The 20,862-nt window shown below is 39.2% G+C and overlaps 1 protein-coding gene across 3 annotated transcripts in view; it reads left to right on the forward strand.

Annotated features, from left to right (window-relative positions):
• The window catches only part of MISP (mitotic spindle positioning), a 245,276-nt gene that overhangs the window by 122,765 nt on the left and 101,649 nt on the right, over positions 1-20,862 (forward strand). For 2 of the 3 annotated variants that reach the window (XM_073594047.1, XM_073594049.1), the window contains exon 1: positions 18,854-19,065. In XM_073594047.1, coding sequence (XP_073450148.1) covers positions 19,006-19,065 — 60 coding nt within the window. In that variant the 5' untranslated portion in view covers positions 18,854-19,005. Of the gene's footprint in view, positions 1-18,853; positions 19,066-20,862 lie in introns of those variants that run through there. The other variant, XM_073594048.1, reaches the window with a different exon arrangement.

Raw genomic sequence — 20,862 nt, forward strand, 5'->3', positions numbered from 1 at the left:
AATCATTTGTAGCAAATGGTCCGGAAGTCCCCTGACCTGTAATGCTGCGGTCATGTAGTCCCAAGCCACTCTGTCATACGCCCTCTCCGCGTCTAGGGATAAGAAAAAGCCTGGTTTGGATGTAGTAGATAGCCAGTGGTGAATGTTAATAGCTTTTATGGTGTTATCCCTGGCCTCCCTTCCAGGGACAAATCCAACCTGATCTAAGGAGATCAATTTGGGGAGAAGGGGTAGTATTCGGTTTGCAAGGATTTTTGCATAAAGCTTCACATCCACATTGAGGAGTGAGCTGGGTCTGTAGTTGGATACCATTTTGGTATCTTTGCCTGGTTGCGGTATGAGTGTTATTTGGGCCTCCAGAATGTCAGCGGTTGCTTGGGGAGATGTGGGTAAAGAATTAAACGCTTTAGTAAAGTGGGGGATCAAAATGTCCATGAAGGACTTGTAATAGCTCTCTGTTAAGCCATCTGGACCCAGACTCTTGCCCGTTTTTAATTGTTTCAGTGTGGCTATGGTTTTTTCCATTGAGATAGGGTTATCTAGGCCCACAGACTCCTCTGTTGTGATGGGTGAAGGGCAATATTGTTGTAAGAAGTTCGCAATTCTGTACGTCCGGTTGCGGTCCAGTTGTGAGCGGCGTGTGTATATTGTAGAGCTTAGTAAAATAGCGAACAAATTGGTCCGCTATGTCCTCTGAGGTGACAAATGAATTACCTGAAGGGTCTTTGATGGTGTGGATGGTTGACGCTGCTTTTTTGAGTTGAAGGGCTATGGCCAGTAGTTTCCCCGATTTATTTCCAAATTCATAAAATAGCTTTTGTGTGAGCATGTCCTTGCATTTCAGTGTTTTACCTAATACCTCCAGCAGTTCTTCCCTGGCTTTTAGGAGATTGGAAAGAGTATTGTTAGCTAGAGATTGTTTGTGGACTTGTTCGAGAGCATAAATATGCGTGGAGAGCTCCTCAATACGAGCTCTTCTGAGTTTGTTTAGTTGATATAGATACGAGTTCCCCTCGGATCACGCATTTATGCGCAGCCGAAAGTGTGGTGGGAGTAGAATCTACAGTGTTATTATCCTGGAAGTATTGTGTGAGGCTGTGGGTGATGTTCTGTATTGCTTCGATGTCAGTCAGGAGGGAGTTGTCTATCTGACAAATTGTGGGTTTGGTGTTTGAGGTTGGCAGAGTCAGGGTCATGGAGATGGTGTTATGGTCTGAAAGTACCATAGGGTCTATTGTCGCCTGAGAGAGAAGTGTTAAGTCATTCTGTGAGAGAAAAAAAATAATCGATCCTTGAATACTTGTGTGCGGTGGTGAGAAGAATGAGAAGTCCCTTTCAGTCAGATGTAGCGTGCGCCATGTGTTGTGGAGTGTTAAGTCTCCAAGTTGGGTTTTATTTGCTCTAAGGGCTCTTTAAGTCATGGATGCAGTACCTGTGGAGGTGTCTTGAGCTGAGGTAAGAACTACATTGAAATCTCCACCCACAATTAGGTTACCAGATTGGAATGATGTAAGCTGTTGCATGGTTTTACGAAAAAAGGGTACCTGGTGTGTGTTAGGGGCGTATAGAGTGGCTAATTTGATAGGCCTGTTATGTAGTTTCCGCTTAAGGAATATTAACCTGCCCTTGATGAAAGTGGGTCAAAGAATGGTGATTAAAGTTCATAAACTCCTTAAGAGGTGAATAGGGTCCATTTATAAACAAAAAAATTCAGTGTAAAAGGACAAGTGAGTCCAATAGACGGGGATCCCACATCCGAAGTTCATCCACCTCAACCCGCATGAGAGGGAAGGGGAAGAGCGAGATGTGAAGGGAACATCCAGACTCCAGGTACATCCAGGTGACAATAGTATGTAATAATTAAGTTATGCGCTTACCAGAACAGATGGACCTCCTCTATGGCAAAGTCATACGCACAGGCAGATACAGCCCTCTGCAGGGACAGATGCACTCCCACGTCAGGATCTCCGGATATCTGTAATGTTCCTAGGGCAGGCGGGTCAATCTAGAAAAAACTAACTGGTCCAGGGGGCCGTGAGTGCAGAAAAACTCCAATGGTGTAGTATGGATAAAAAAGCCTTTATTGCTCAAACACGCGGAGAACACTCCTCCTCCATAAAAACATGTTAGAAAAGCCGGCAAGTAAAAAACAGTAATGAACACCCGTGCGCAATACAAACATGGGGCGTACGACGTGATGGTGTGTAGTGCGTAGGCACGCCCTACATGTTTTGTCATAAATGACATCTTCAAAGGGGCCCAGCCGGAGTTCAGAGATGGCGGCTGACAGGGTTTCTTTAATGTCAGTGGCAATGGTCCTCAAGTCCTGGATGTTTAATTTCGGTTGGGAGAAGGACCTCTATCTCTCCCTGCCCTGTAGTGTCCACTGGGTGGGGAGCGGGCGACGATCCAGTCAGATGCTGTGAAGCGGCCTGTGAGTGACCGTGGTGGGAAGCCGCCATATTGCCCCTCTGTGCCCAGAACATTTCTGGGATATTATAGCTTAATCCCCTGGTTTGTTCGCAGGGGGAGCGGGAGCGTGATGCTGAGGAGTTGCGGGAAGCCGTTCTCATGATTTGTCGGCGGGTTGAAGAGAAGTAACCTCCAGTGTTCAGTAAATTCAGCTAGCAGTGGCAGGAGCTCAGGAATTATGCAGCCATCTTCATGTCAGGTCAAACTACGCCCCCTTGAGATATCCTTTCTTTGTGCGATAAGTTGTTGGGTAAATGATCCCAATAGTCAATCTGGGAAGTCAACTCTTTGACAAATGTCTCAACCGGGGCATAAGTGGTAGGTGGTACTGATTTAGATTTTACTTGCAAGCCCAACAATTTGCAGTCTAATGAGTCACCCACTGGATCCCCTTGCATATATGGTTTATGAAATAAGTGCATTTTCCATCTAATGTTGCGGAACAGTCTATAAAGATCTTGATCTAATTTAAATGTATTTAAATGGCTTTTAGGACAAAATGAAAGACCACGATTAATCAGTCTCCTATCTCCTCTGGCAACAGGACCCATCTTGAGATGTTACGAATCAGATTTTTTGTGCCCGACCCCGACTGCCTCGTGTGTTGCGAGACCTCTCTGTGCCCGCTGAATCCTCTCTGTTCAACCGAGAGTGAGTCTGCATCCGAGGATATCTTCCACGTCGACCTTGGTGTAAAAAATTAGATGAGGAGTCTGTATCTATATTAGCTGAGGAGTAATGAGAAATCTCTCTCCATGTTCCTCCATACTCAGAACGACTACGTCGGTTATACGGGCGGGGCCATCTATACACCTGCTCCCTCTTGTAGAATTAGAGGCACAGAGGAAGTAACCCATCCTATTTTATGGATTAAATACTCCCTGTGAGTAAGTTACTTCAATATGATGGAAGCGAGCGGATCCACTTTTTCATTTATTCTGGAAGAAGCTTTACAGATTATGTCTCAAATATCTGGATCGAGAAATTTTCTAATTGGGACTACATCCATACACAATACCCGTACATGGAAGAAATTGCAAAAAAAGCACACGTCTTTGGAATTACATGGATTAACTCTTGCTGAGTACCATCGGGTACAGAGGATCCCGAGAGGTCTACGGGTGAGATTGACTCCTACCTTATTTAATGATAATGAGGAATACAAAAATACCTTTATGCAAATTCTCAGTAAGTGTTCTTTTGACCTCATGATGCACACAATTTCATATATTCATAAAGAACTTGCTGTTTTATCTGAACAATTGAAAAGAGTGGAACAGGATCTAAAAACTTCTGTGACGGCTGAAGATTTTATTACACTTAAGAAATCAGTAGATTTAAAACACCAATAGACATCGATCCGATTTAGAAGAAAAAGGAACAAGTTTGATCGTGACATTGAGCACTACGAGAGGAATTGGGTATATAGATGGCCCCGCCCATATAACGGACGTGGTCGTTCTGAGTATGGAGGAACGTGGAGAGAGATTTCTGATAACTCCTCAGCTAATACATATACAGACTCCTCATCTAATTTTTTACACCAAGGCCGACGTGGAGGATATCCTGGGATGCAGACTCGCTCTCGGTTGAACAGAGAGGATTCAGCAGGCTCAGAGCGGTCTTGCAACATACAAGGCAGTCATGGTCGGGCACGAGAAGCCTGATTCATAACAAATTCAAGATAACATTTTTCAAGATGGGTCCTGTCGCCAGAGGAAGTAGGACTGATTAATCGTGGTCTTTCGTTTTGTCCTAAAAGCCATTTAAATACATTTCAATTAGATTAAGATCTTTATAGATTGTTCCACAACATTAGATGGAAAGTGTCCTTTATTCATAAACCATACACGGGGATCCAGTGGGTGACTCAGACTGCAAATAGTTGGGCTTGCAAGTAAAATATAAATTGGTACCACCTACCACTTATGCCCCGGTTGAGACATTTGTCAAAGAGGTAACTCGAGAAGTCAAAGAGTTGACTTCCCAGATTGACTATCGGGATCATTTACCCAACAACTTATCACACAAAGAAAGAATATCTCTTCGTGAACGATGATGTGATAGTGAAACCCGCTGGCAAAGGGGGAGTGGTGGTCATCATGGATCCACAGTTGTATGAGAAAGAGGTCAATAGCCAATTGAATGATCAATTAGTACATAAAAAAGTGACTTATGGTCCAACTTGGTCCATAAGGAAACAGCTTGAATGTATTCTTAAACCTGCACCTAAGGAAGGAGTTATCACCCGGGACCTTTTTGAGTTTGTGTTGCCTACCCACACAAGGATTCCTGTCGTGTATACCTTGCCTAAGATCCATAAGGACAGCCAATCTCCTCCCGGACGCCCCATTGTCTCAGAGAGAGACTCAATTTTTGTCCCCGTAGCGCAACTTTTGGAAAAATCCTGCCCCCCCTAGTGAGAGACACTAAATCATACCTTAGAGATACTAATGATTTTTTGTACAAATTGAAGGATGTTTCTGTGTTAAGGGAATGAGTTGCTGGTCACCTGGGATGTTAGCCTGTACACATCCATCCCGCATTCAGTTGGGATCTGTGCGGCTATGAGATTTATCAGGGAGAGTGAGAAATTCCCTGAGGCACAAATGCTAATGTTTGAAAAATTATTTTTTACTTTTTTTTCAAGGACCAGTTTTTTATGCAGCTCAAAGGAGTTGCTATGGGCTCTAATGTTGCCCTGCCATATGCCTGTGCTTTTATGAATGATTTTGAACATCGATACATATTTTCTCATGATTAATTTAAAACTCATTGCGCCACCTGGTGGCGCTCCATCGACGATATTTTTGTCATATGGCGGGGCAACATTGAGTCTTTGAAAAGATTTGATGCAATGCTTAATGACTGTTGCCATGAAATTCAATTTAAAATGAACTTAGGTGGGAAGTCCGTTCCTTTTTTAGACACTAGGATCTATATAGAGCAGAGTCGGGTGGAATCTGATCTATATACGAAATCTACGGATCGGAATAAACTGTTGTCATTTGACAGTTTTCACCCACCGCATGTCTTTAGATCCATTGTGAGGAGTCAACTCTGTAGGGTAAAACGTATTGTTAGTGACATAACTGTAAGAAAGATAAGACTGGAGGAGATGTGTCACAAGTTTAGAGAGCGGGGATATCCTGATAACATCATAGCACAGGAGTACAGGAAACTTCAACAGGAATGAGAAGAAGTTAGTTACAAGTATACATAAACGCGAGGTGAAAAGATTACATTTTATTTTCCAATTCCATAGCTACAGCGAGGATATCTTTAGAGTTATCAAGAAGTACTGGCCATTGCTCAGACGACCTACCCTCAGATAGAAGGGTTTCAACAGTTACCAATGAAGGTTTATAGGAGAAATAAGGCAATTAGAGACTCATTAGTAAGGTCAGAGTATCGGCCAAGGGAGCACCAGGTAAAAATTACATATTTTGCAAAAAGAGAAATGGTTGTTTTGCTTGCCTGAATTGTATCCAGTGTAGTTTATTAATGAAAGGCGATCATTACATTCATTCTGGCAATGGTGAAAAGATCACGGTGAAAGGTTTTCACACTTGTCAGTCTTCCTATGTAATTTATATTCTAACATGTCCTTGTAATGTAATATACGTTGGTGAGACCACACAGAAAATGAAAGATAGGATTGCCCAGCATCGTAGTACCATTAGACATAAACAGCCAGGTTTGCCAGTTTCTAGGCATTTTCTTGAACAGGGTCACAGTGACTCAGATCTGAGATTCATGATTTTAGAGGAGGTACTTAGAGATCGGAGAGGGGGTGACAGGACATTAAAATTAAAACAAAGAGAAGTATGGTGGATAAATAAATTGAGGTCTCTGCACCCTACCCTTGCACCCTGAGGGAATGAATAGGGACTATTATCTATATCTTTTTTTATAAGATTGTGAGAGGTATATTTCATGCTTCCTCACAGGCTGAATGGAACTATACAGGACAGGAAATATGGAGTATATCCGGAGATGGACCATGGCTGATAGACAGTTTCAACGAAATATAGGGATTTGGTTTTTGTTTGTGTGTTTTTACTTTGTCAAATTTTTCCCCTTTTTTTTTATCCTTTTATGTTTAATTTGATCATTGTCTAATTAATATAGGAATTGAATGTTGTCTCTTGCTTGAAGAGTTGAATAATTAGACGAACGATGGGTATATATGCTTAATGTGTAGACTAAGCTTGTAGGAGAATCTAGGTTTGCTAACAGGTTAAAATTTTCAATTGTAGTGGTAATGGAATTAAGGGGACACACCTGTGAGGCTACACCCTGTAGTGTTGGTATAAAAGTATGTGGTTATAAGTAGATCATTGCACGAAGCCTGATGAAGAGCATGGTATGCTCGTAACTGTACAGCAGCAGCATGTAATTATTTATGCCTTGAAGAGCATTTGGTATAAATACTATTTTGCATTGGAGAACACGTCCCGTCGGTTTTATTATATATATATATATATACACACACACACACACACACACTAGTCTGACTGTATATATATATATATATATATATATATATATATATATCTCTAGATAGATAGATAGATAGATAGATAGATAGATAGATAGATAGATAGATAGATAGATAGATAGATAGATCTCAAATAAACTGCCACTAACTAACTAACCTGCCTGCCTAATCTAGCTCAATCTCTCTATCTCTGTCCACTATAACACATATATGGGCGCTGTGTAAGCAGCCTTATATAGTGTGGGGCGTGGACTTGATCCCCCTGAGCCATGATTTGGCCAATTATGGCTCTCGCTGAGGAGCGTGCTGTGATTGGCCAAAGCATGCAGGTCAGGTGTATGCTTTGGCCAGTCATTATACAGCAATGCACTGTGGTCTTACAGTGCATTATGGGGCGCTCGAATTTGCTGCAAAAGCCGCATAAAATTTGCTGGTCGGCAAACGGGCGAACACCCGTTGTTCGATTTGAACTTACGGTCGACTCGAACTCTAAGCTCATCCCTACAAATAATATAAGACATTAAACATCCAAAAATCTACCAAAAACTAAAATATAAGGATCAGGTGCGCTAACCTTTCAAAATAACACTTTTAAATAAAAAAAAATAATCATTTGTATCTGACTATTAAAACAGTAGCATCATTTTACAATATGCCCACCCACTGATGTCCATAGCAAAGTATTCATCTCTTTAGGAGGTGAACTGAGGGCCCTAGCCTAGGTCTCTTTGACGTCCTCTTTCTTTCCCCCCAGCTTCCTCTTTCTTCTCTTTTTCTATCCTCTCTTGATGCCCTATTTCAACTCCAACGTGAAGGTTTTTTACTTCTTGGCCTCTTGTCTGAAGCAAAAGAATAAGTTTTGGGTAGTGGAAAACCGAAAACAGGCACCACATCTCTGGAAATAGAGAATTTCAAGGATACAGGAAGTGGGACTTTTAAGGTGCCAATTGAAAAAAAAACAACATATTTAAAAAAAATATACATTTTATTTGAATAACAATATGTTTAAAAGAATACATTCAATAATCAATTGTATAAAATGTCATACACCATTGCAGCAACTTGTACTCAACATGTTTCACTCAAAAGAGCTTCTTCAGGAGATTTATAATGCTGCATGAGGTTTAATACTGCAAAAAGAATGCATATCATTGATAACAATGAGATATTATTACAATATAGTTACAGTAATTATTCATTTTTTTTCCAAAAATCACATGTGATTATCAGGCCGAGAGGAAAACCTACAAATCAATCTAAAATCAATTCTTAAGACGATCAAACAAATCTTCCAAAATCTGGGTCAAGACCAAATGTTGCAACCATAGGGAGAGAAGACTTCTTTAAAACGATATAAAGGAAGTATTTTAAATAACGTTAAGTGAAATGTCACTAATACCTGATATAAACATATCGTCCAAATGTCAGAAATTACCTTAGTCATCTGGATATTTAGATCTGACCAATGAATTTCTTCATTCATCAAAAGAAACAAGTCAATGAATACTGGAATTCATGAGGAAGCCACCCGCAAGAGAGGGAGAAGGGAGAAGTATCCAGCAGTGGTGAATCTCACTGTTGTATAAATTTAAAGGCTCAGAAGCAACCTTCCAGCAACAGTCCTACAAAGGAAAATCAAAAAAAGTTGTATATAGTGTATATATTATATAAAGATAATCATTTCATGAGGCACAAGCAAGCCACAGATTATTCAGCAGGAAGGGTCAGACATACAATCCATCCTCCTCCAGGAGTAACATAAGGCCTGTCCGGTGCTAGCAAATGCAGCCCCTTCCAACTGACAACAGCGGCCCACTTGTCCACATTTGGTCCCCATAGTTAAGCAATGAATTGTTCTATACTTACAAGTCCAAGACTGGAAGCAGAAAAAAGCCCCAAGAAACGATAAGGAGTGAGAGAAGAGGCTAACGACCTCTCTCACAAATCCTCCATCAGAAATGGTGACAGAACGCCAAGAATTATATCTCTCCCTGTCCCGCCTGCATCTGATGTTATCGGTGGGGCGCGGACGTGGTGATGGTGCCATTGCGCATGCGTGAATCCAAGCCAGTGGATGTGACATCATACGCACATCGTGAAGACGCACATCACCATCTTGGAACGTCCACTGCCCATATGACACAATAAGGGATGGACCAAAAGATTTGCGGTCCGCCTCTCAGCGCCACAGGAGGGGAAGGGGAAAAAAAGACAATATGGAGAGCAAACTGCAATCCGATCGTCAAGAATGAAACATTTCCCCACAGGCAGGCGTCAAATGACACCTAATAGGGCTCAAGTTTTAACAAAGGTGATTGGTCAAACACCTTGCAAACAAGTGCCCGGGGTGTCCGTATGGTTGCTAAAGCCAAGACCCCAACTTATCTTTACATATCGTTTCTACATAGTTTAATGGGACTCCATACAGGGTACAATCTCAGATTTATTAAAGGGAAGGAATTTTCGTCTCGGCCTGAAATGTACATAAAATAAAATTAAAAGCAGTACAAGAGTCAATATATTTAAAGTAATACATAAAATAACACCAATTGCTTTTGTAGCTATATTAGCCTAAACCGATTTGAATCTGTCTACTGGAATGGATTGAGCGAAGTGGATTAAGAGGAAACAGAAAGCAGAGCCATATATAAAAATGGCTTGTAACTGAAGGCATCATTTAATCCAGGGGGTTTCAAAGCTGACAGGCTGTGAATCCAGCGGGCTTCCTGCTGCAATAGCAACCTGTCATTATCCCCTCCTCTTTCATTTAGTGGTAGGTATTCTAGAGAAAAAAAAATACATTTTAGACAGATCAAATTTATGGAATAAAATTCCTACTAATGGGTGTTTCCATCTTTGACTTTGAAACCAAGGAAACATGGTCACGTATACAGTGAAAAAATGGCCTTTTCGTCTTTCCCACATAGAATGCTCCACAACCGCTTAACATAATGTACACCACTCCTATTGATTGTCAATTGGCCAAAAATCTAGGTTTAAATATATGTTCATTGGGTAATGTAAGTTCCTGGGCTTCATAAATGAATCTACAGAAGTTGCATTTCCCACAGGGAAATGTTCCCTTGCGTTTGTTCTTATTTACTGTTTTGGATTGATAATGACTGTGGACCAGACCATCCCTGATTGACCTTGATCTTCTAAAGGTTATCTCAGGGTAGCTTTTTAGATGTTTTGATACTGTCTCATCAGCCATTAAAAGATACCAATATTTTTTCCTTGTCAAAAGAAGTTTATTGAGTATACAATGTTATAAAGATACATAAAGTAAGTTTACAAGGATCTATAAAGTAAGCTCATTGTTTTACAGTAGGGTTTATATAGGTAAATATCATGAAATTTCAAATATTAAACATTGGGTTCACGTAAACCTAAATTAAAGATATATATAATTTCCTTAGTTACTTTTGTAGGTATTTAAATGATTTATACCTACTATACATATTGTTTACAAGTAGAGTGTATATAGGTCAAATAAATTCTGATAATGAGCTTTAATCGTAAGGTGGAGAAAAGGAAAGAAGAAAAAGGGTTGAAAGGTAGAGGTATGGTCCACAAGGTTGTCCCGCTCGTCAGTTTATTATTCATTTTAGTTCTCTTTGAAGCCTTAGAATGGGTGTCTCTGTAAGTCATTTAATCTGTTACCATGGCAACAGGACAGAGTCATTGAAGTTTGACAGGAACTGTTGTTCTATCCAAGGATGCCAAAGTTTTTCAAATTTTGGAATTTGATTTTGATCGATGGCTACCATCTTAGCATGGGACATTGTATTATTCATTCTGTGAATTGTTTCTGCTAGTACCAATGTAGGAGATTTCCATGCCTTGGCCACTGTTTGTTTTGCAGCCGTTATTAGTTGGATCATAAGTTTGAATTGAGAGAGTGTTAACCATTCCGGTTTTAGATTAAGTAAAGTTAAATATGGATCTGGTTGTATTATTTTTTTAAATATTTTAGATGCAATCACGAAGACTTCCTTCCAGAAGGTTTGGATTACTGGGCACGTCCACCATATGTGTAAATATGTGCCTATTTCTGGGCATCCTCGAAAACAAAGAGCTGAGGTATTAGGTGAATATTTTGCCACTCTAGCGGGTACAAGGTACCAGCGAGTTAGGACTTTATAATTTGTCTCCAGTGCTAAGATGTTGGGTGAAGATGATTTAGATGTGAGCCATATGTTAGACCAGTCCGTGTCTTCTAAAGTTCGTCCCAGGTCCTCCTCCCACCTCTGAACGTAAGAGGGTCTATTAAGATTTGCTACTCCATATAATTGATTATAAAGTGATGAAATTGTACCTTTAGCAAATGGATCTTTTGTACAGATTGATTCAAAAATGGATAATTGGGATAATGGTGTATCCCCCTTTAGGAATGGTGTATAGAAATTTTTGATTTGGAGATATCTAAATATCTCAGAGTTTGGTAGATCATATTTTTCTCTAAGCGATGGGAATGAAAGGAATGATTTAGATGCTATGAAGTCATTTAGTGTCTGAATGCCTGATGTTGTCCAAGCTTTAAAAGAATTTGGGTAGATCCATGCCGGATAAAAGGCCGGATTTCTGATAAAAGAAAGGAGAGGATTTTGTGGAGATTGTAACTGATATTTGGTTTTTAGTTTATCCCAGAGAGATAAGAAGTGTTTAGTTATGGGATTATGAATTTTAAAGCGGTCTTTAGGATCAAGCCATAATAAATTTGATATTAATAGAGGGTCATTTTCTGAAGCCTCTATAAATACCCATAATGGGATTTCCTGTTTTGCATGGTATTTGGACAGACTGGCCAAATGTGCTGCTCTGTAGTAGTTAGTAAAATTAGGGTATCCCAGGCCTCCTTTATTTTTGGGAAGATGTAGTGTGTGTATAGGTATACGTGGTTTAGAAGAGCCCCATATAAACGAAGTTGCTCTTTTTTGTACTATTCTCAAAAAATAGGAAGGAATTGGAATAGGGAGGACTCTGAATAGATAAAGCAATTTGGGTAGAATAGTCATTTTGATTGCATTAATCTTCCCTATCTAGGATAAAGGAAGTTGCGACCATTGTTTTATTAGATTTGTGATCTGTCTTAATACAGGAGGATAATTGGTTGAGAATAAGTCAGAATGAGATGCTGTTAAATGAATTCCAAGATATGGGATTGATTTTTCTGCCCATGTGAATGGGAGTGCAGCCCTAGCCGGGATCAATTCCATGTTTGTGAGTGAAATATTAAGCACTAGGCATTTCTTAGGATTAATCATAAGGCCGGATAGGGCTGCAAACCCATCAAGAGCTGGTATTAAGTTAGGACCAGAGACCTGTGGTGATGATAGAAAAAGTAATATATCGTCTGCAAATATACATAATTTGTGTGTAATACCTCCTACTTCAATGCCAGTTATAGTTTGGTTTGTTCTGATGTATTGGGCCATGGGTTCGAGTATAAGGGCAAATAATAAGGGAGATAATGGGCAACCCTGTCGGGTACCTCTTTCGATATTAAAGGCTTCAGATTTGTATCCAGCATATTTTATATAGGCTTTGGGTTTATTATATAATGCTTTGATCCATGTTAAAAAGTGGGGTCCAAAACCCCATTTTTGTAATGAATATTGCATATATTGCCAGGATACTGTGTCAAATGCCCTCTTAATATCTAGAGATAGAAAACATAAAGGGATTTTCCGTTTTTTAGCAATATGTGCCAATAACACTGCCCTGCGTATATTATCGCCTGCCTGTCTATTTGGCATGAAGCCTACTTGATCTCTATGTATTAATTTTCCTATAATGCTATTGAGGCGTTTTGCTATTATTTTTGCTAATAATTTAATATCGAGGTTTAACAGAGAGATAGGCCGATAATTCACACAGGAAGTATCATCAGAAAGGGGTTTTGGGATCATACAAACAATTGCCATTAGTGTTTCTTGCCGAAAAGAATGTCCATCTAGAAGTTTGTTAAAAGTTTCAGTGAGAATGGGAGAGAGTATTTCTGAGAATGTTTTATAGTATAAAGCCGAGTAGCCGTCTGGGCCTGGTCTTTTGTTAAGTTTTAGGTCTTTTATGGCGTTAGCAACTTCATCTATAGTTATAGGCTCATCCAAACTGCTTTTTTGATTCTGAGATAACTCAGGTAAGGTAATTTTTGAGAAGAAGGATTCAGCCTCTGTAGGATTAAATTCATTGTTTGTCTTGTATAAAGTTGCGAGATGTGAGTTAAATTTATGGACTATTTTAACTGGATTACAAGTGTAAACATTTTTTGATAATTTCAAACGTATTGGTTTGAAAGATTTGTTAGTTGAATTTAATGCCCGAGCCAAATATGTACCTGGTTTGTTTGTATTCATGTAGAAATTGTGTTTGGAGCGTTTGAGGGATTTATCAACGGACTCAGTGAGAAATAGATCGTATTCCAATCTAGATTTTTCCAGATGAGATTTTGTACTCTGAGATGGATTATCTTGAAATGATATGTAGGCTGCATTAAAATTGAGTTCTAGTTTTTTTGCTAGATTTTTGCGTTCCCGTTTAAATAGTGCCATTTGTCTTTGTATTGTACCACGCAAGACAGGCTTATGAGCTTCCCACAGTGTTATTGGGGAGATGTCTGTTGTATTATTAATTGATATGTATTCCTTTAAAGCTTGTTCAATGGCCATCTGATGTAGTGGGTGTTTGAGCATTATGTCCGGTAAGTACCACGTTGGGTCATGCGCTTTTGGTATGGCTGAGGCTATAGTAGTGTATACTGCATTATGGTCAGACCACGGAATCGGAATTATATCTGATGCAATAATTTCTGGTATCATTCCTATTGTTAGAAAAATATGATCTATTCTGGTGAAGGTTTGATGAGGGTGCGAGAAATAAGTGAATTTCTTTTTCATTGGGTTACTTTCTCTCCATGAATCTACCAGATTGTATTTGGAAAGAAGTTGAGAAAAAGGTAATCTAGAGGTTATTTTGGATGGTGTAAAAGGTGATTTATCTAGAAATGGGAGGAGGACCTGGTTCGAATCCCCACACATTATCACTGTTCCTATTTTGTGTGTATTAATCACTTGTAATATATGTGAGAGGAATGGTGTAGGTTGTTTGTTAGGAGCGTAGTAGGAAATCACCGTGATTGCTGTATCCATTATATAACCCATGAGTATCAGGTATCTACCTTCTGGGTCTTTAATTTCTGATGATAAGGTGAATGGTGTGGATCGGTGAAATGCAATTAGAGTTCCCCTTTGCTTGGTACAGGCAGAAGCCGTGTAAATTTGTTGATAAAAAGGAGAAATATATTTTGGAGTAGAATCTTTGGTGAAGTGTGTTTCTTGGAGGCATACTATGTGAGCCTTCTTGTTATGGAAAGTACGGAAGGCTTTGGTCCTTTTTTGAGGGACATTTATTCCCTGAACATTCAGGGAAAGTATATTCAGTGGTGCCATGGCAATAGATCAAATAGTTTTGACTTACTTTTTGTTATGCAGAGCTGACTGCGCAGATCAACCTGTGTGGACTGAAGAGATGAATAGATAGAAAAGAAACCAGTGAATTCTGGAGTAAAGAGTAAACAAAAAACATATGAGATTAGATGATACATTGTATAAATTATTTTTTGCAAGTAATCACACTTTACCCGTGAAAGAGAATAAATATCTCTCTCAGGGGAATAAGTGCCTTCGTCACACTCCCACATAGTATGGTTGGGAGAATGAGGAGGGCTAATGGGGGTACACGGATCTTCCGCTTACAGGAGAGAAGTGCTATGTCAAAAGACATCAAAATGATGTTTCATTAATTGGAGTGCAGAATATAGTTTTTGTTGAAATTATTTATTCCAGGGTGGTTGTATATGGTTAGTCTTGCCCTAGGCTAAATAATTCAGTTAGAAAGGTACTGTTAATAACTTTGGTATTGATGAAGATAGTTTGAATTATTTTGGGATTTTAACCCTTTTAGAGTAAACAATTACATATTTTATTCATACGTAACTGTTTAGATATGTTAACTCATAAAATTGAGGTTGTATTGCTTCAGATTAGAATAAACAAAAACATAATTCTAGGAACTAGTTAGGTAATAATATATTTGTTTTAAGAAAAGAAAGAAAAAGCTTCCATTACTTCTGGATTATTGAACATATTTGTCCTAAAAAGTAATAAATCTATTGTTATTACCTGATAATATATAACTGAACAAGAATTTCCTTATTTCACTTATATATTCTAAGGCTATATGAATCAGAAGTAATAAGAAATATAACTGGAATGTAACATGATCCCACACAGTGTGTGACTATCAGAATGCAGTTACATTCAGTTATAAATATAGGTTTTTTATAGAGAACCATCTCTTAGTATAATAAATGAAGAGATATCAGGAACTAGGATGTCAGTCCATTGAATCTTCTTGGTCCATGGATGATGTAGCATAACGGCCTCTTTTGTGAGAATGATGATTCCCATTTTGTTCTGAAATTTTCTGTGTGCTGCCTGAAGGTGAAGATGATGCCATTCTTCTGCGTGTGGGAGTGTTGCTGCTTGTGGGTTCTGTCAGATTTAATTTTAAAAGGGTTTGTTGTAGTTTATCTGCTGATCTGCTTCTGTAAACTGTACCTTGGTAGTTAAATCTGACTGAAAAGGGGAAGCCCCATTGATACATAATGTTGTGGCGTTGCAGTTCCATTAGTTGGGGTTTCATGGATCGTCTTTTAGTAATAGTAAGTTGGGATAAGTCAGCAAAAATTTGATAATTGTGTCCTTGAAAATTAAGTTCCTTTTTTTCTCTTGCAGCAATTAGTATTTGTTCTTTCGTTCTGTAATAATGAAATTTTGTGATTATATCACGTGGGGGTCCATCTTTCTTTTTGGCTGTGAGGGCTCTGTGAACTCTGTCCAGTTCTAAACGTTCAATAGGGATATCTGGCTTTAGTTCTTGTAATAGAGCAGTAATAGTAGATTGCAGGTCTGTCACAGTTTCAGGTATTCCCCTTATGCGTAAGTTTGAACGTCTGGCTCTATTTTCGGAATCTTCGAGCTTAGTTTGAAGTATTAAATTCTCTTTTTTTAATTGTTCCAATTCTGTTATATTTTCTTGGGTTGTAATTTCAACTTCATCCATTTTTATTTCTAAGGCTGCGGTGCGGTTTCCCAGCTCTCTTATTTCTTTGGTTAGGCTTTTTGTTATTTGGTCTGAGGTTTGTTTTAAAGCCTTATGAAGCATCTTTTCAAATTGTAATAATATTACTGGGGATGCTGAGGAGGCTTGTGGAGAAGTTTGTGAGAGGATTTGTTCTGTATCTGACTCAAATGGAGAGTCTTGCTGTGACATTTTCTGTCTGTGAGAGCGCCCTGATGCTGTATCTTGTGAGGTGACTGGAGCTGCTTCAGCTGCAGTGAGTGCCTGTGAGCTCTTTGTGAGGTGATTTTTATTTCTGCCACGGTTTCCTCCCAGTACCATATTTCCTGCCCAAACTTTCACAGTTTGTTCCCTGGGGCAAAAAGGTTCAAATGGATACCTTTTGAGCCTGCAGGCTCCGCTTTGTCCTTCTCTTCTCTCCTCAGCGGTGTGGAGCTCTAACAATGCATGTCTGCTCCGCTAGGCTCCGCCTCCTGCCCTCTATTTTTTCATTATTTTACTAATTTGTTTGAGCTGAGAAGCGGGTAATCAATCTTACCCCCACCTCATGTTTCTTTTATTTTTATCATGAATCAGATGCACCCAGTTTTGATTTTTAGCTTGGTTATAGGTTTTTTTAAGGCATTTTTTGCTGTACCCTCTTTCTTAAAGGCGCAGCTGTAGTGCCTTAGCCTCCTTTTCAAAGTCTATATCTCTGCTGCAGTTTCTCCTTATCCTCAAATATTGACTATAAGCGATGCTCATCAACAACTGAATAGGGTGAGAGCTACCTGCATGCAGGATAGAATTTCCACCAGTTGACTTACGGAATAGTGTAGATCCAAGGTTGCCATCTTGATTCACAAAAATTGTGATATCCAAAAAGTTCAGGCTTTCCTGATGGAAATCCAATGTAAATTTTAGATTAAACTCATTTTGTTTAAGGGTTTCAAAAAAGATGAACAATTCGTCTTGTGTCCCTGTCCATGTAAAGAAAATGTCATAAATAAAACAAAGCCCAATTAGTATCTTATTAAGGAACTCCAGCATATCCTCCCTATAAAAAAGGTTCCGCTTCCACCCCCACAGGTACAGGTTGGCGTACATTTGGTCCCTATTGCCACCCTCTGCACTTGGAGGTAGTGGGAGCCACCAAAGAGAAAACATTATTCGTCAATATGAAGCGAAGGTCAAGAATGAATCTATTGTATGGTCCAGATGTTCTCTCACGTTCCGAAATGAAGCCCTCCACAACGCCAACCCCCATCTCGTGGGGGATGGAGTTGTAGAGGGCCACCACATCTATTTCTACCAACCAAGCTCCCTCAGGGATATGCATCCCATCTAGGGTTTTGAAAAGGTCCATGGTATCTCATATGTATGAAGTTAGTGCCTCCACATGGGGATGGAGATAGTCATCCATCAGTTGGCTGGCAGCCTCTGTGAGGCATCCATTTCCGGAGACGATAGGTCGCCCTGGGGGACGGGTAAAGTTCTTATGAATCTTGGGCAAGGCATGGAGCATGGGTGTTTTTGGAAATTCAATGTTTAGGAACTCCCAAGTTTTTTTATTTATCAAGTTTTTATGATATGCAGAACCTATCAGTTTTCTAAAACGTACAGCAATGTTATTTACAAACCCTTCAGATACCCTCTTTTACCAACTTCAGTTATTAAGAAGATCCATAATCATGGCTTCATATTGGGTGCGATCCATTACCACCAAGTTGCCCCCCTCATTCTTCTAAACATATTGTTATTCAAATAAAATGGATTTATTTTTTAAATATATTGTTTTTTCAATTGGTACCTTAAAAGTCCCACTTCCTGTATCTTTGAAAATCTTCTCTGAAGCAGACTAATCTTATGGACTGGACCTAGCAGCACATCCTGGTATCCTGGTCTGTGTCTCGCCAGTCGCCTTACTCCTCCTCAGACAGTTATTGTTCACTTTGCAGCATTATCTTAATGTCTTACTTATTTAAGGACCCTATACATGTTTAAATGTCTTAAATGACATGTTTAAAGTGTTATTGGTGGCTAGATCATTGACTTCTAATTGTGCAACGGTCATATTAACTTGTTTCTTTATATTATTACTTGTACTTTGTGTTTTGAAAAATGTAAAAGAAAATCTATTCAAAATGAAACAAGATCCTCCTTTTTGCAGCAAATTGCTTCACATATTAGTAGTTCATAGTAGTTCATAGCTGATACTGTTGCCTGTTCACTTCCTGGATTTACACACACACACACACATGCATACACCTCCAGCTCTGCAGCTGTCATTGGCCCTCCTATGACTCATCCCCCCTGCCTTCTTGGCTAACTCTCATGAGAGTGAGAGAGAGAGCTGTGCATGATGTCATAAGCCTAGGCTACTAACCAGAGAAGAAACAGGAAGTGAGCTGTATAAGGCATTTACTTGCAGGAAAAAAAATATTTTACTATCCAAACAACAAAGGCAAAAGATTTAATAGATGGAAAGATGAAAAATTACCATTTTAATGTCAGTTTCTCCTACAACTTTATTGATTTAATAAATAATGTTGTTGCATGAGTAAGAGTTGCTGTTGTTTTTATTAAAATAATAATTATTGTTGAGATGCATATTATGGTAAGAATTAAGTAGATTCCAAAAAAAGGAATACATTCAGTCACCAGTTATTTTATAGTTAGTTGGTGTGCATAAAGTTTCTTTTTTTATTGCAAGGGCACTTATGTGAGATATATTTGCAGTGAGTATGTACAAGGTCATTGCTGTTTCTCCGCCTTTCTGTTTCACGCTGAGATCTGTTCTGTAGGACTAGGACAGCTCCCTGCCAGTGCTCCTGTTGTTTCCTGATCGTCCCAACTGCCAAGTATCCGGGTACCCCTGGCAGCTGCCCGGTGGTGTGTGCAAGCCTAGGATGTTTAAATACCCCTCTCCATGGCAGGTGCTGTGCAGCAGTTTGGAGAAGAGAGAGCAGGTAAGTGCAAAGAGTGCTGTGATGAGTGTGTTGAATAACCGTGGCCATTCAAGGCATGGCAAATATGTAATTGTAACCATGTTATATCAGCTAATGTGACTGTTAAGGGACCGAGAAGTTTCAGGGGACATATCACTACATAACTTTTATGTAGCGTTACCTACCTTAGGCTGCAAACACAACAGTATCCAACGTTCACTATGGGGGTTATTTACTAAAGCTGGAGAGTGCAAAATCTGGTGCATCTCCGCATAGAAACCAAGAAGCTGATTGACTACCATGTAAAGCTGCACCAGATTCTGAGTGTTCCAGTTTTAGTAAATCTCCCCTTATGTCTCTTCCAGTTTAAGCACTGTCTGTGATAATTTTTTTTTATTTGCACTAACATTCAGATTTTCAGGACTAGCTTTCAGGGTTTATGCCCATCTTCTAAGGTCCAGGAAGTACTCTACTTGAAACGTAGAAGGACGGAAACCTCAAAAGTTTGCCTCAAAAATATAAATGTTAGCGCAAATAAAAAAAAAAAAAAAAATAGATCAGAATGTACTCAATTGTTTTTGTTGCAAGTGCAATAATGCAGCTATAATCGAAGATTACTTGCAGATTCAGACCTGTCTATGGGGGAGATTTACTAAAACTGATGCACTCAAAATTTGGTGCAGCTGTGCATGGTAACCAGCTTCTAACTCTAGCTTGTTCAATTAAGGTTTGGCAATAAAACCTGGAAGCTGATTGGTTTCTATGCAGAGCTGCACCAGATTTTGCATGCTCCAGTCTTAGTTAATAACCCCCAATGTGTCCAGAAGGAAGTATCACCCTTTTTATTTTTTTTGGTGACCATTGTCAATGAGAATGGATATGTGAGGAAGTACAAGATTTTGTGTTGTCACCAAAACAGGAATAGATGGGAAATCTTACAATGGTACTAGTGACAACTGTCTAAATGAGGATTTATCTTTACCTCCTGTTGTGCCTCCAAGACAGGAAGTGAAATAGAACACAGAAAAAAAAACTTTGTTTGTTTCAACCACACCCTGTTCTTTGTCAATGTTTTAGGTTTAGATATACTTTGATCTTTTAAGCTCTATATAAGAGAACAAGTGCAGCAGTGTTCATGACATGGCCCCTTGCACACAAAATTATTTTGATGTTTACATGCAGGATCTTGCTGGCAGAAAAATCCTGAGTAAAAACACTGTTTTATTTATGTTAAGACCTTGGACATGCATGTATATAGGCATGTAAATGTGCGTATATGTGTTTACACACGTAATATTCTTCATCCTCTTCCTGCCAGTGCTGCAATTTACACATATACACTCATATATACTAGTGTATAAACATGTAAGTGTGTAAATTGCTGCAATAAAAAAAAAAAAAAAGCTACATGACTACAAGTGTAGTTTTTTCACATGTGTATGTGCAAGAGGCCTAATAATCAGGGCCATCTTTAATATTGATTAGGCCCTGGGCAAACATTTTCTTGCCCCCCCATTCTGAGACATACAAAGAAATAGCAGGTAGACTCAAATTCAGTTTACTGCAGCAGATCATGCAGCGATTGAAATTGGTTGCCAGAGGTTACAGCCTATCCTTACTACTCACCGGTTGCTAGAGGTTACTGCACATTATTACTGCTTGTTGATTGGTTTCTAGAGATCACAGCACATCATTACTGCTCACTGAGCAGTGCAACAATCCCAAATAATTGAGCAAGTAAAGTGGCACATTAATACAAATTCTACAGGAGAGGGTCAGAGACTGCAAACATACTACAGGAGAGCGTCAGAGACTGAA

Source organism: Aquarana catesbeiana, linkage group LG01 (assembly GCF_042186555.1).
Source record: "Aquarana catesbeiana isolate 2022-GZ linkage group LG01, ASM4218655v1, whole genome shotgun sequence".
NCBI classification, from domain to species: Eukaryota; Metazoa; Chordata; class Amphibia; order Anura; family Ranidae; genus Aquarana; species Aquarana catesbeiana.